General features: G+C 40.4%; 1 protein-coding gene across 3 annotated transcripts in view; it reads right to left on the reverse strand.

Annotated features, from left to right (window-relative positions):
- LOC110951541 (WD repeat-containing protein 70) overlaps positions 1-13,151 on the reverse strand; it is a 45,687-nt gene extending 32,536 nt beyond the window's left edge. For 2 of the 3 annotated variants that reach the window (XR_007937623.1, XM_022194649.2), the window contains exons 1-9: positions 13,055-13,151; positions 11,912-11,965; positions 11,712-11,795; positions 11,535-11,634; positions 11,216-11,417; positions 10,244-10,303; positions 9,651-9,784; positions 8,395-8,548; positions 5,285-5,361 (exon numbers count right to left, since the gene is read on the reverse strand). Coding sequence is in view for 2 of the 3 variants with exons in the window: in XM_022194649.2 (XP_022050341.2) it covers positions 5,285-5,361; positions 8,395-8,548; positions 9,651-9,784; positions 10,244-10,303; positions 11,216-11,417; positions 11,535-11,634; positions 11,712-11,795; positions 11,912-11,965; positions 13,055-13,148 (959 nt within the window). In the remaining variant the exon portion in view is untranslated. The remainder of the gene's footprint in view (positions 1-5,284; positions 5,362-8,394; positions 8,549-9,650; positions 9,785-10,243; positions 10,304-11,215; positions 11,418-11,534; positions 11,635-11,711; positions 11,796-11,911; positions 11,966-13,054) is intronic. The other variant, XM_022194650.2, reaches the window with a different exon arrangement.
- Between the last annotated feature and the right edge of the window lie 226 nt (positions 13,152-13,377).

Raw genomic sequence — 13,377 nt, forward strand, 5'->3', positions numbered from 1 at the left:
GCACTTTACGAGGAAGCACAATCGTTCACACATCATCTGAGGAGTGACAATTCTATGGGCCCCAGATTTTATCTGTCCTTCAGGTTATAGGCCTAGTGGGGGCGATGGTTGCTAGGATCACTTTCCCAGATGATGAGATAAGGAAGAGAGAAAAGAAAGGCGTACATCTTGTTTAAGGTTGTTTACTGGTCGAATTCCAGTGATAGGCTGATGACTGGTTGACTGACTAACTGGGGCTGTGTTATGAAAAGGAGGATTAGGAGGAAAGATGCTCCATCTCCCATCACAGCTGATGAAGATAAAGAGGAGAAATAACAGAGGGATTTGGGAGGAGGCATCCACACAGTTGCACTCAAGCGAGCAAGAAAAGCCAAAGAAAAGAGACGCTTTGGCCTGAGCGCAGATGGACTGTGGGTACAGTGAGAGGCTGATTCACAAAAACTCAACATTATCAGTGTGGCTCCGAGCTACAAGATCAATCTAAAGGTGCCTTAGCGGGGCATGTGTGACTGCACACACCAGGTACAAAAAACCTCCAAAAAAAAAAAAAAAAGCTGTCTTGGTGTCTTTGTGCTCGAGTCAAAATGGCTTTTCAAATTTAACCAAGCAGTCGTGTGATAAGACGCTTTCACACCTGTAAGGATGTGGCCTGATACTCAGTTCAACAAGAAAAAAACAAACACTGTATTCACAGATCAAACACTAAAGAACTAGATGCTACTGTCAGTCAAAAATTCCACCATGACTGTAAATTGAATAAGCAGGATAAATGCTCTCCTTTAAGGTATGGTATGTGCATTCTTGGGCAGGACATGGAACACTTGCAGTGTAAGGTGGGAGCAGTTGGAGATGCGCTGGACTGTGGATGAACCTGATGTGTCCGACAGTGTGAATCACCCCAACATGCTCGCACACATTTTGTGTTGTGTGTCCTCACTCTTCATCCCTGTCCTGTCACGCAGATCACACTTAATAACCCAGCAGTAATGCCCTTTTTCCTCAAGCTATCACCCAGCATTTAGCTGAGAGCACTGAAAAACAGACGACCTACTTACTTGACACGATCAGTATAGCAGAAATAATCAATTAGGAAACAGGGGCTGAGAGAGAGAGAAATATTCAATACGGAAAAAACACTGTTAGCACACGTGCAATTAAATATAGATATTCATTAATGAAAAAAAACAAAAATCTGCTTTGTGTGACTTTTTATTTTTTGCGGATGCTTGCCAAAGAAAATCATGTGTTTGGTTTGAGAGCATGACTAAGAAAAATCATTTGTTCCTTAGTAGTAAAAAAGTCCTGCCATGTTGTCCGCTGGGTCTCACATTCAAGTCCAGCTGCAGCCCTGAAAGCAGGCCAGCAAGAAGGGAATCCCTGGCATTCGAACCTCCTGGAAACATTCCTCAAATTGTGTGTATTTGTGTGTACACATGCTCAAGTGTGCCTCAAGATTCAACAGAAGTAACATGTGGGCCCAATTAGAAAGTCGCCGTTTGTCCCATCCTCTGCTCCACTGGCTGAAGTTTCAGTCACAAAAAAAAAGAGCATAACATGAATTTCTCATCATTCTCCGGGGCACTATAAAACTGCACAAGTAAAATAAAGAATCAGCGGCGTTGTGCTCTTCCCACAATGTTAGTTCTACTTTAACTGTTTAAAGCAGTAAGGTTTGTTAGCTTTAAACAGAAATTATTCAAGGTTTTTAAGTCGCTAGTGTTTAAGATTTCATTTATTAGAAAATGCTGTAGCTCTCAAAACACACCAATTCCAGCAAATCCCAGCCATATTTCTACTTTACTTCAAGCACTGCCCTGCCAAAGAAAAACTTCCACTGGGAGCAGACCAACCGCATATCGCCTTCACTTTCTGTGAGATAAATCCGTAGTTTTCAAACAGTTCTCCAGTCTTTCAGCGGAGACTTAGATCGTGGCTCAGTGCTTAATGGGCATTTGGCTTCTTTATATCAAACATGATTATTGTTGGAAAACACTGTGCCGTGTTACAAATGACAGAAGAATGTGACATGTTGACACGTTCACATCACTCTGAGGAGAAACACTTTTCACGGAGCAGCTTGTGTCACACGGTTCTGCTGAAGCCCCATTCAGCCCTCAGTTTGGGAGGACAATCGCTGCCACCCTGCTGCTGCATTAATAAACTGCTTCATCGGTGCTTCCCTCTCATCCGCTTCCTCTCAGAGAAGAAAAAAGTCTGGGTTGATGAAATCATTCAAGGAACTGGGAGAAAGCACTTCTGAATGAGAGTCCACACAACCAGTGGGATCTTTAATTAAGGAGCGGGGCGGTCCAGTGATCATGCTTAATAACCTATTCAAATAAACACAACAAAGACCTTCTAACGAGGCAGGAAGACCTGGAAAAGCCTAGATGTTGGTCTAATGTTGAAGCAGACACCCACTGGCACTACTGGTCCGTTCTAAAGAGGTCCACTGACTACAGCCTGGCCTCTCTACAGAATCCGGACTTATTCAAAGGATGGCACTGAAATGGATGGAGCAGCATACGTCATGAGGTGGTGATTCAGAGAAAGGAGGAATCATTCTTTGATGATCTGTCTATAATAAACAGCATAAATAATCCATATGGACTGAAAAGCCTGGTTGTCTATGAAGGTTCAGTGCATTCCAACATCCAAAGGTCCACTAATAATGGCACAGTGCTGTCACAGCTCTGTTTCATGTCCTAATGGCAGCTGCAGACAGACTACAGTCTGAAATAATGCAGATACACATCTTAGAACAGGAAGCTTATTGTCTGTGGCCGGGTCTGAAGTTCATGTTTTAGTTACGGGTAAGAGAGTCATGTTGTCATCCATAGACAGTAAGATCCTGTACATACCACCTGTGATGTTACACAGTACTTACTGGAGACTTGGTTAGAAGTTTGTTGGTATTCTAGCAGTTAGAATAGCCAAGTAAAGCCAATGTGAACAACTGAACCTGTACAACTGTGATATGCTGACACTCAAGGACATTCTCCCAAATATATACAGTATTAGCAGATTTAAAAGCTTTTACAGCAAAAGCTAAGTACTGGCTACAAGGAAAACAAGAATGTACCCACCTATGACATCTACGAGGTCCGACTGACTGTGGATTGTGTCGTGTGTGTGTGTAGTTTATAATGTTGTCTGTACTGTTTTTAATCGATGTTGTTGGTCCTCTGTCTACTTTTACTGAAAAGCGTACTGAAAATTAGCTTAATGCTAAACATTCTATACGCAGGACTTAAGACGTTTTCTATGTTAATTACATGGTCCCAGATCTAATAAATTAATTAATTAATACTGGATACCTATAACTTTTGTCTACTGTAAATCCAAGCTTTTTTTTTCTCTGAAAATTCCAAACATGAATAAATTAAATAATCTATTGAGACCATAAACTCTGATTCTTCAGTTGCTTCAGTCCAGTCACAGCCAGTTTCATCTCAGATGAATTCAACTAAACTCAAAATCAACTCAAACCTAGAACATTTAAGCTTTGTAGAAGATGTGAAATGTTCTGGTATCCAACATATCCCATCCTAATATCTATGGGCAGTGTTGGGGAACGGTTAAGTGTGTGGACTACTGATCAGAAGGTCACAGGTTCAAACCCCGATGCAGCCACTGTCGGGCCCTTGAGCAAGGCTCTTAACTGTCCCTGCTCCAGGGACGCTGTACCATGGCTGACGCTGCACTCTGACCCCCAGTTGGGATATGTGACAAAAAACATTTCACAGTGCTGTAAAAAATATACATATTTGTGGCAAATAATCTTCTTTCTTTCTGAATACTAACATCTGAAGATAAGTGGCTATCAGAGTACAGAAACAAGGCTTGAGGTAATGTGATCTGTAAGTTTGGCACCTGTTTAATCTCCAGCAGTTACATTCTGTTTGCACTGCAGCAATGAAAAGGCACGTTTGACTGAAGAATTGGTAGGTTTGAGGGGTAGAGGGTTCACCAAGGAAGTAAACCACATCACTTATCACCAAGTTACCCCTGCACTGCACTGCACATTACCAACATGATGGAGGAAAAGTGCAGCATGGGAAGTTGAACAACAGTTCAACAGACAGCCTCCTCCACCTGTAAATCAATACAAGCAGTCCCTCCCTCTCTCTAAGTCACTGCCTCTTTCCATGTCTGAGACTCAGGTTGCTGTGTTGACCTGGTCTGCTGCTGTGAACCTTCCTCACATGCAGCTGTTCAGCCTGTGAATGGCTCCCTGTGCGCTCCTCTCCGCTGTTCCCCTGTGAGCTGGCCAGGGGCAACACCCAGTGCTAACGTGCCAGGGGAGGATTTCCAGAGCCTCAATAAGAGCTAAATAAACCACCCTCCACATCTGGGAGAGCAGGAACACTGGTAAACAGTGGGCCGTGGCCTGCCCACAAAGCCAGGCCCTTGTTTCCACTTAACGATGATAGCCCTGGGTTTCTGCACTGCTGCCTGTCACACTCACTTAGACTCATCACTGTGCTGTAGCTCACTCACATGTGTTCACTCACAAATATTCCCGCACACCTATACACAGGGCAAAGAGTTACAGCTTCTGCAGCCATACAGGTCAGGAGTTGTTTTCAAGGAGGCAGTAGGCTGCTAAAAATCAGCTATTTGAGAGAAATATTTTTGTATATCAACCTATTATCTCCTGTGGTCGATCTGGTTCAATAAAACATAAAAAGCTGCATTTGGACAACATCCAGGATAAAAGTACCACGTATCAATGCACATGGGGTCAGACGACAGTTTGCAGAGGCATAGTCTGGACTAGAGGACTCCCTGCTGGTGACAGAGGAGATGAGAGCAAAATTAAGTCCATTCAATGAAGGCACTGCTTTGGATGTAGACAACTTGGTTTGTCAGTAAGGACGACTGTGAATAAAATGTTGTAAAAGTAATGATAATATTCAAGTAGTAAATCTGTGAATGTCACATGAAGTAATGCAACAAAATAATCTAAGTTCATTCCCTACATGAATGCTATTTCAGATAATTATTTAAAAGCACAGCACTTCTCCTGCATAGCATAACTCTCCCATTGTTTACTGTTGCTCATTGGTTTTCAAACAGTCACTAATAATGACACATGCCTGTTGGTAAACCAGAAAATGCTTAATATGCCTGTGCATGTAGCAGGCAGGTTGGTAACAATTTCTCCACATGGAAAAATCTCTTACACAATAGCAGATTAGGTTTATTTACCAGACAGCAGCAGAAGAGGAAGTGACAGCGTCAGCCTATAACTAACAGCTTACAACACTTGTTTGAAACTTACCCGTCGTTGGAGCAGGTCATGAACTCTTCTTTAACCTTCGGATGCCAGCAGCCGCAATTCAGCATTGCTGTGTGGCCCTGAAAAGAGCAAAAAACAAAAATGAAGTCAATGCGCATTTTTAACACAAATCAAATTGTTGCTGTCGAGAGCCTGTACTTAGCTTTTAGTCATTTTGAGGTGTTGCACACGACCTAAAATCACGAGCGTGTTGTTTAATGCAGATCCAGTTGTAGCCATGAGAGTGAGTGGAAACTTAAAAGGGCAAATGCTGCCAGTAGGAACCAATGAAAGTATAATCATGAGGGTGTATTTTGCAATCTTGCATGCAAGTAATACACAAAGACAGCTGGTGTTCTTCACAGTTGGCTGTTGTTCTTCATTTGTCTCATGCCAAAATTGCAAAGTGAAAGGTCGCCAGTTAATTATTTCAAGGGTGCTGTAACATGTTTGTGATGGTGCATTTTCAGTGCGCTGTAGTGTAAACTGTGAGGTCTTTATCCACAGAGACACATTATTTTGCCTCCAAATTCGATCATACTGTAACACTGACTTCCTTGACACGGGCCTTGCCTTACAACTGAGCCAGTGAACCTGAAGGCCGCATCACAGCTTCAAACAGTGAGCTCCTTGCAGAGGAACTTTCAGCCATTTCCTCTGCTGGAGGAGTCCTGTGGAGAATTACTCATAACAAATGACTTCAAAGCGGGATAACCCAGAGAGAGGCCTCCCCGACTGCCAGGTCAGAGAGGAACACTTCAGTGTGATGCAAAGAGGCTTCAGACATGACATACCACTATTTGACAGGACGTTCAGGAAAGCAGAGCCGTGCACGAGCAGAAGTTGACCAAATGACATTGGTATGTGTGGATCAGGAAGAGGGCCTGCCTGTTTGCTGTCAGATACTTTAAACACACCACTTGAATAATTGATAAAGTGAAGCTGCCTATGTCACGCTGTTTTATGACTAAAAAGGAATCACAAATTGCCAAGCTGTTAAATTTTACGGTAAAATACACAGTCACTATATGATGAGGTTGAAGTTCAAATGGGCTGTGAACGACCCAGCTGCTTCCCTGTTCGGTGCGGTAACATCGAAACAAACAATCACCCAACACAAGGGCTTCACAATTAGGCTAAAAGAGCCGCTACCTTCCTAAACAAACCTGATTCCTCTTCCTTAACAGTTTAGGACAACAAATTGCCAATGACTAAAAAGAAACAGACTGATTTTCATACCAATAGTAAACATAGAGCATGCTAATGACAAACAGAACCAAAACAAAAACCCTCTCTGGCAACAAAACTGAGTAAGGATACGGGACTTGGGGGACAAAACTGACATTCCCCGTTTGTCGTTATTGAAACTGTTTCCAGCAGAGCGTAGACTGTTTTTTCATATTTATAAGGTTTAAGTTTAGGAATGCTGAAAGGTTTAGTTGATTAATCAGTTAGTTCATGGGCTAAAAACTGGAATGAAAACTGTATCAAGCAAAAGTGCAAAACACATTCTGTTTCAGTCTCTCTGATATGGTTACTTGCTCATTTTTCTATGTTTTTCACTATTGGTGGATAAGAAATTTGAAGACTGTGGAACATGAGGAAATGATGTACTATTGAACTATTGTTCTCTAGGTTCAAAAATGCCTAAACATACTGCATAATAATGTAAGTCAGGACTGCATTATAAGTAGCTGATAAGAGGGGTTGGAGACCACCTACCCGGTTAATTGATGGCCCCTATATAGGTCTGTAGCCAGTATATAGGGAAGACAAAACAACTACGCATGCTTGCATCTAAAAGATAAGAGACAATCTGCTGGACAGAGAAAACAGATCATGGGAAGGTCAGCAACACCACTTATGAGCCTGTTATCGCTCCCAAAGCAGTTTACACAGAATTCGTATCTTGAATGGTGTGAATAAAATAAATACCTGGAAGTCTCCATCAACCAGGCCCCATAAATGAGAAATTAAATGTTTGCAGAACCAGAAGAAGTCCTATGGGCTTCTGCCGAAACACTTAGGATTTGTTTCTGTTATGGTTTTTCCACAAAAAAAATTAAATTACATGGTTAAGAATTCCTAGATGACATCTATCTCGCAGTGAGAGGAGTTTGGAGGGAAGCACTTGTCTGTCAACAGAGGCAGAGCAGAGGCAAGGACTTAATTATCACATGAGACAGCTAATCGACTGGGACACTGTCAGCGGGCCAAAACGCATTTTCATTGAACCAAACTCATCATCATCTCCAGATGGGACAAGAATGGAGGACATCCAGGAAAACTCTACTCGCAATCAATGGGCCTTCACTTCAAGTCATTCATATGGGTGGTATAAACCATGTCTAAATGCACTGCAGCTGGCACAGATGCTCGCTGACCACCAATATAGCTTTCTTAAACACAGTAAAACCCAAACATGGACACTTAATTAGGATCCTCCTTTGTAGTTTCAGGTATATACAAGAAATGAACCACGACAGTCCTGAAAGTATGTTTTGTTCTCCTCCCCCTGAGACTGCTTCTGGCCAGTCTCACAGCACAGACCATTATCCTTGGATATAAAAACAGACCAGCTGCACCTTGCTACCATTACACATTGGCAAGTTGTATCCGCAAAGCAAAGGAGCAGATCATCTAATCCGTGTTTAGAATTAGCAGTCACTCCTGGGCAGACTGCTGTTGCTATAGAAATGAAAACATAAACACCTGTAAGATCTGTCATATTAATTCCAGATGAAAATATTAACATCCAACTTAGTTAAAGGACTAAGTTCTTGTTCAACCTGGCATAACACGGTTACTGTTGTTGTGCACACAGCTTTCCTCTGCAAGGAGTTATTATTACAGAGTTTGCTGTACTTATGAGTTTTTCTCTAAATAAACAGATCTGAAATCTGGTAAAAATGTGTTGGCGTCTCTACAATCTGCGGGATCATCTGACTGCTTGTGTTTATTGCCCTGTCAGTCCTTGTTGCAGTGTTTCCAAATCTCAGCAATTACTTTGATGATATGTTGTCATAAACCGACTGAAATGGTGGACAAATTGACAAAAATGGAGGCTCAAGCTGAATGAACTGAAATTACACATGGACACGACTTTGGCATACCTTGGTGTTAGCCATATCCACTATGTACTGGTCTCCCTTCACACACTCCATGACGTTGAAGCCGTCACGGTCCAACACCTTGGCCTGAGCATTGCCAGAAACGACCAGGATGACATCACCAGTGATGCTGTACTGCAGGGACTTGATCTGATGACTGAGAGGAAACATGACATAAAGATATGTTCAGATTTGATTTCTGTGATGCTGCTATGTTCCAATACGTATCTTAGAGTCAATCTGCAAGACATCTGCACGCTATGACTGTACATAAAAAGCTTTCAAACAGTTCAGGTACAAACACAAACGGCAGATACACACAGCTATAGGAACAAAACAGCCCGACATCTGATGAACACCTGATGATTGGCATCTTTAATCCACAACAAGCAACAAACAAACCACAACAGTGAGCACAAAGGCATCTTAGCTGTGAAACGGAAAGAATTACCTTTCAAACATTTTACATGGAACATAATACGTCTTTGTGGTGCTGTGCAGGATGTGTACAGGCCCTAAAAAACAAATCCCCATTGGAAAAAGAAAGACTTATCCATTGATCTACTTAAAAAGATAAATCATATTCACTCTCCATGACATAATGTGTCATTTTCATGTTTTGACCTTTGACTGGGGAACACACAAATCATTCTACAATGCATGTTCTCATGAGAACCATCTATACCATTATACCAGCATTAATACAGCAGGGTGTAGATGGGACCAAAACTTGCGTTGGCATTTTCAAAAGCTCAACAAATAGCACCAAGTTCCCAAACTTCTCTATGTTTTAGTTTTATTGAGCTCACAAGTTTCCTTTTTAAGTCAGGAAAGGAGAACAGCGGACCTTCACAGCACAGCTTGTTAGTAAACCAAACAGGCTACTGGATCACATTGTAATCAAATGAAATGTAGCGTAAATTTTAGTTAATAAGGGGAAGCCTGCTCCAGCTCAGCCCACTGATTCCCAAAACCTAAAAAGAATTTGATCTTTGATGATAGTTTCAGTGAAACACAGAATAAACATGCATCCACATACACAAACACCCACGTATCTAAACCATCTGCTTCGGAAAGGCTCATTTTGCATGAAAAGAGAGGATGTCAGAGTTAACACAAGGCCCAATGAAGCTCAACAAACCCATGTGTGTTTGTGTATGGGTGTACACTTTGGCACACATAAAAGCAGTCAATGCACTGGATGTTTGCATGAAACTAATTAAGCACATGTTAAGCAACTGTGTTGATGCTCCACGTACCACTCGCAGGGCTGCAGGGATCTGAAGGCCTGCAGAGCCTGGTCCATTCCGGCAAAATCCCAGAAACGCACATCATAATCATATCCACCGGTCACCAGACGGGCTCCAGAGGGGTCTAAGCCAAGAGCTGATACCTGAAGAGACAATTAGATAATTTGAAAGTAAAAAAAACCAATATATCAGCATATACAGTTCAGACTGCTTCAGATGCTTGAAATATTTGACAACGTAGTCACACTGCCTCAGCTGAAGGCAGCAAAAAATAAATAGAAGCCAAATGTTTAAAGTTTCACGATCCAATTATTCAAAACAAAACTCTTTTTAAACAGCAATCATCACTGAATCTCAAAACAAAATGAATCCATTTTCTCACTTGTAGATCAAGTGAAACAGACTCAGAGCTGCCCTGATGCAGACCTTGATGAGATGTTTTAGTGTGTGCATAATATATAGAAAATATGTTGATTATGAGCCATTCGTGATAAAGGCGCATTTGACAGATGCAAATTTCTATTCTAGGCAAATTAGAAATCAGTGAATACTTTCTTTAAAGAGTTGACAACAACTCTAATTACTGAGAGCTGAAGCCTTACCGTCTTGGTGCCGTGCTGCAGAGTGATCTCATGGGTGTCTGGAATCTTCTTCACTGGATTCTGGGGCAGAAAGTTGATGTAAATACAAGGATATAAAAAAAAGAAAGACAAGAGTGTATTAGGGGTTTGGTCATAATGTAGCATTTCATTCAGTGATATCTGTTTTTACTTTAGCAGGCTTTTTAAGAACAGTCACACAGTTGTGAACACTTGTTAGGATCTGAGCTGCTTTGTTCAAAACTGAGTCATTTATTTAAATTCATCTCACAGTGTAAAAACTCCTCCAATCAAAACCAATACTTCACCACTAATTTTGGTAAGACTAATAATTTAAGCTGCTAATATTGCTCAGCTGTCATTTTGGCATCATAAAGAAACAGAATCATATATGAAAGATGCAACATCTCAAGGACATTATTATTTATGTCTCTGACAGTGCAACACTGACCAGTGATTATTTTTCTTGTGCTGCCATCTTGTGGTGAAATTTTAAAATACCCCAGTGAGTACTGTAACAAGTGACAGCAACACAATCCCATTCAGTGGTTTTCATTTCATTATTTTTGTTCATTGTAGGTTAATACTGAAGACATGAAAACTATAAAAGAATACATATGGAATTATGCTGTAAACAAAAAGTGCTAATATTCAGTATTAATGGACAATGTACAAAATAATTCAAATGGAGAAAGTGTGTCCCTATTTTGACTGGTCGTGTACATTTAAATAATAAAACTGAAAATGACTGGATTACATTTTACTTCTTCAGTATCTGGGTCCTGGTATTGTGCATTCTATCTCACCATCAATGATATCTGAATATAACAGAGTAATTGTGAACCTTGTGTTTCACCTACTAAGTCTGTACAAAAAGGAAGTTGATATCTTTGACAGAACAAGTAAAAACGCAATGAGATTTAGATTGTGGACCTATGGGAAGGACATTGTAACCCACAGGACATTTAGACTTACATCATCATCGTCGTCATCTTGTGCATCCCCTTCATCGTCATCATCACTGTAAGCTGTGCTGCCTGAGTAACCTGGAGGAAGAGGCGGTCCCACAAGCTCATCATCCTCCTCCTGGGCTGCGTGCTGAGGAGGCACCGGGGGTCCAATCAGCTCTGAGTCAGAGTCAGAGTCTGACCCACTGCTGCTTTCACTCTCATGTGCTCTAGAAAAAAAAAACATCAAATAAAGCAAAAACTTAACTTAAACTTGAACAGCGGACATGTAGCTAACTGTAAAATATTAGTCACTCAAACACAAAAGCTCAGAAATGTTTGCCTACCTCGAAGAAGCAGCTTTTTCTTTTTGACTGTGGACCGACGGTTTGACTGATTTGGAGCTTTCCCCTTCTTCTTCCATCTGAGTCTCCTTCTGCCTCTCTTCTAAAGATCCACCAATTACAATTAGACTCAGGTTAACTAAACAGCTTTTGTCTTATTATGACTGAGGACAAACTCACCTAATACACGCTGACTCCTCTCAATTGCTGTTCGCCTCGTCTGTTCAAATATGGCATCAAAATCAAAGGTGCGGGCTTTCTTACCTGGAAAGCACAAATCAAATAACTTGATCTATGACTGTCACAACTTATATTATCAGTTCGTCATATAATAAATAAAAAATTTCAATAATTAACCATGTGTGCTGAATGACACATACCAAACCCAGAAAATCCCATGACAGATCCGATGTCTCCGTCACCACTCATCTTTCCTGTAAAAGAGGAGAGTAAAGCATTAACCGTATGCTGTTTGTAATGAAAGCTGTAATAATGTCTTTTTCGCATGATTGCTTAAAAATGGAGATTGAAGCTTTCTTGATTTTTCTCTTTGGAATGCGTAGCTGCTTCAGTATGGTCTTGAGAGGTAAAATCTCTCATTTTTTTTAAAATCAGAATATTATTCTACACAGTGCAAGATCATGAAATACTGAAAGCTGAAAAACAACTAATGATGTAAAAACTCATGGTATACTAATATTGAGGCAATACTATCTACATAACAACAGAGAGCATAACCCCTTAAGCTTTATATAGGTGTCATATTATCAAAATGTACATGGAATTATTTAAATAACTTCAAATTAGAGCGTTAGCACAAACAAGGTGATTTTAGTTAATGACATTTAAAGACAGCCTCTTTCGAAACTTGGACTGCACAATATATTGTTTTAATGTATCGTTATTTATTGATTTATTTTTATAAACATGCACCAATCAAGTTACCCTAATTAACCCTAATCATGAGTTATTTGAATCACCTGGTGAAAACTGTTGTGGTTTTTCATACCTCAATATATATCGCAGAAGAACAAAACACAATGTCAGTTTTTTTCAAATACTATACAGGCCTGACAGAAACATATCGTAGCTTATCTGCTATGTTTAACATCAATGTTATGTAACAATACGTTAAAACAATATTGTGTGGTAAAACATGTAACTATAGCTGTTAGCTAACAACAAATATGTCAGGTTAAACTGTTTCAGGACTAAAAGCACTTCGTGTTTCTTTACTATACTTACAGGTATTAAGGGCAATAAAGCTGTGATTTTTTACAGTTATTTAAACTTAACGGTGCAATGTGAATTCTTTCAAGGCAGAACATTTAAGTTCAGAAAATAAATAAGCTAGCTAAAACAGAAGCGACGCATGTTGGTTTTCATGTAGCTTTACTAAAATAATGTAGCCACCGTTAGCTGATGAACGTCAAGCAAGCTCGGAAAAGAGCCCATAAATAAAACTCGTGTAAAATTACCGTTATACTGAACATACAGACGTGACAACAACAAAAAGTTGTTACCTTCATCCACTTTCTTGGGATCCATGTTTTCAAATACGAACGTCACCTTTGACCGTCGGAAGTCTTTCTTCTTCGCTTCCTGTTTCGCTCGCATCGTTGCGGCTGTTCTGCGCATATGGTTCTGCGCAGGCACTTGCTATCGGCACCGTAGCCTTGTTTCGGAAAGTAGCAGTAATACGCTTTTTGCATGAAAGCATCTCATCCCTTTTTTAATATTAGGAAAAAGTAGTTTTACACATCGTATTTAAATGTTCACTTTGGTGAAGCTGATAGCTTTTTTTAAAATCATTTTATACTTAAATATAATAGCTGTTAATATGATT

Source organism: Acanthochromis polyacanthus, chromosome 18 (assembly GCF_021347895.1).
Source record: "Acanthochromis polyacanthus isolate Apoly-LR-REF ecotype Palm Island chromosome 18, KAUST_Apoly_ChrSc, whole genome shotgun sequence".
Lineage (NCBI taxonomy): Eukaryota > Metazoa > Chordata > Actinopteri > Pomacentridae > Acanthochromis > Acanthochromis polyacanthus.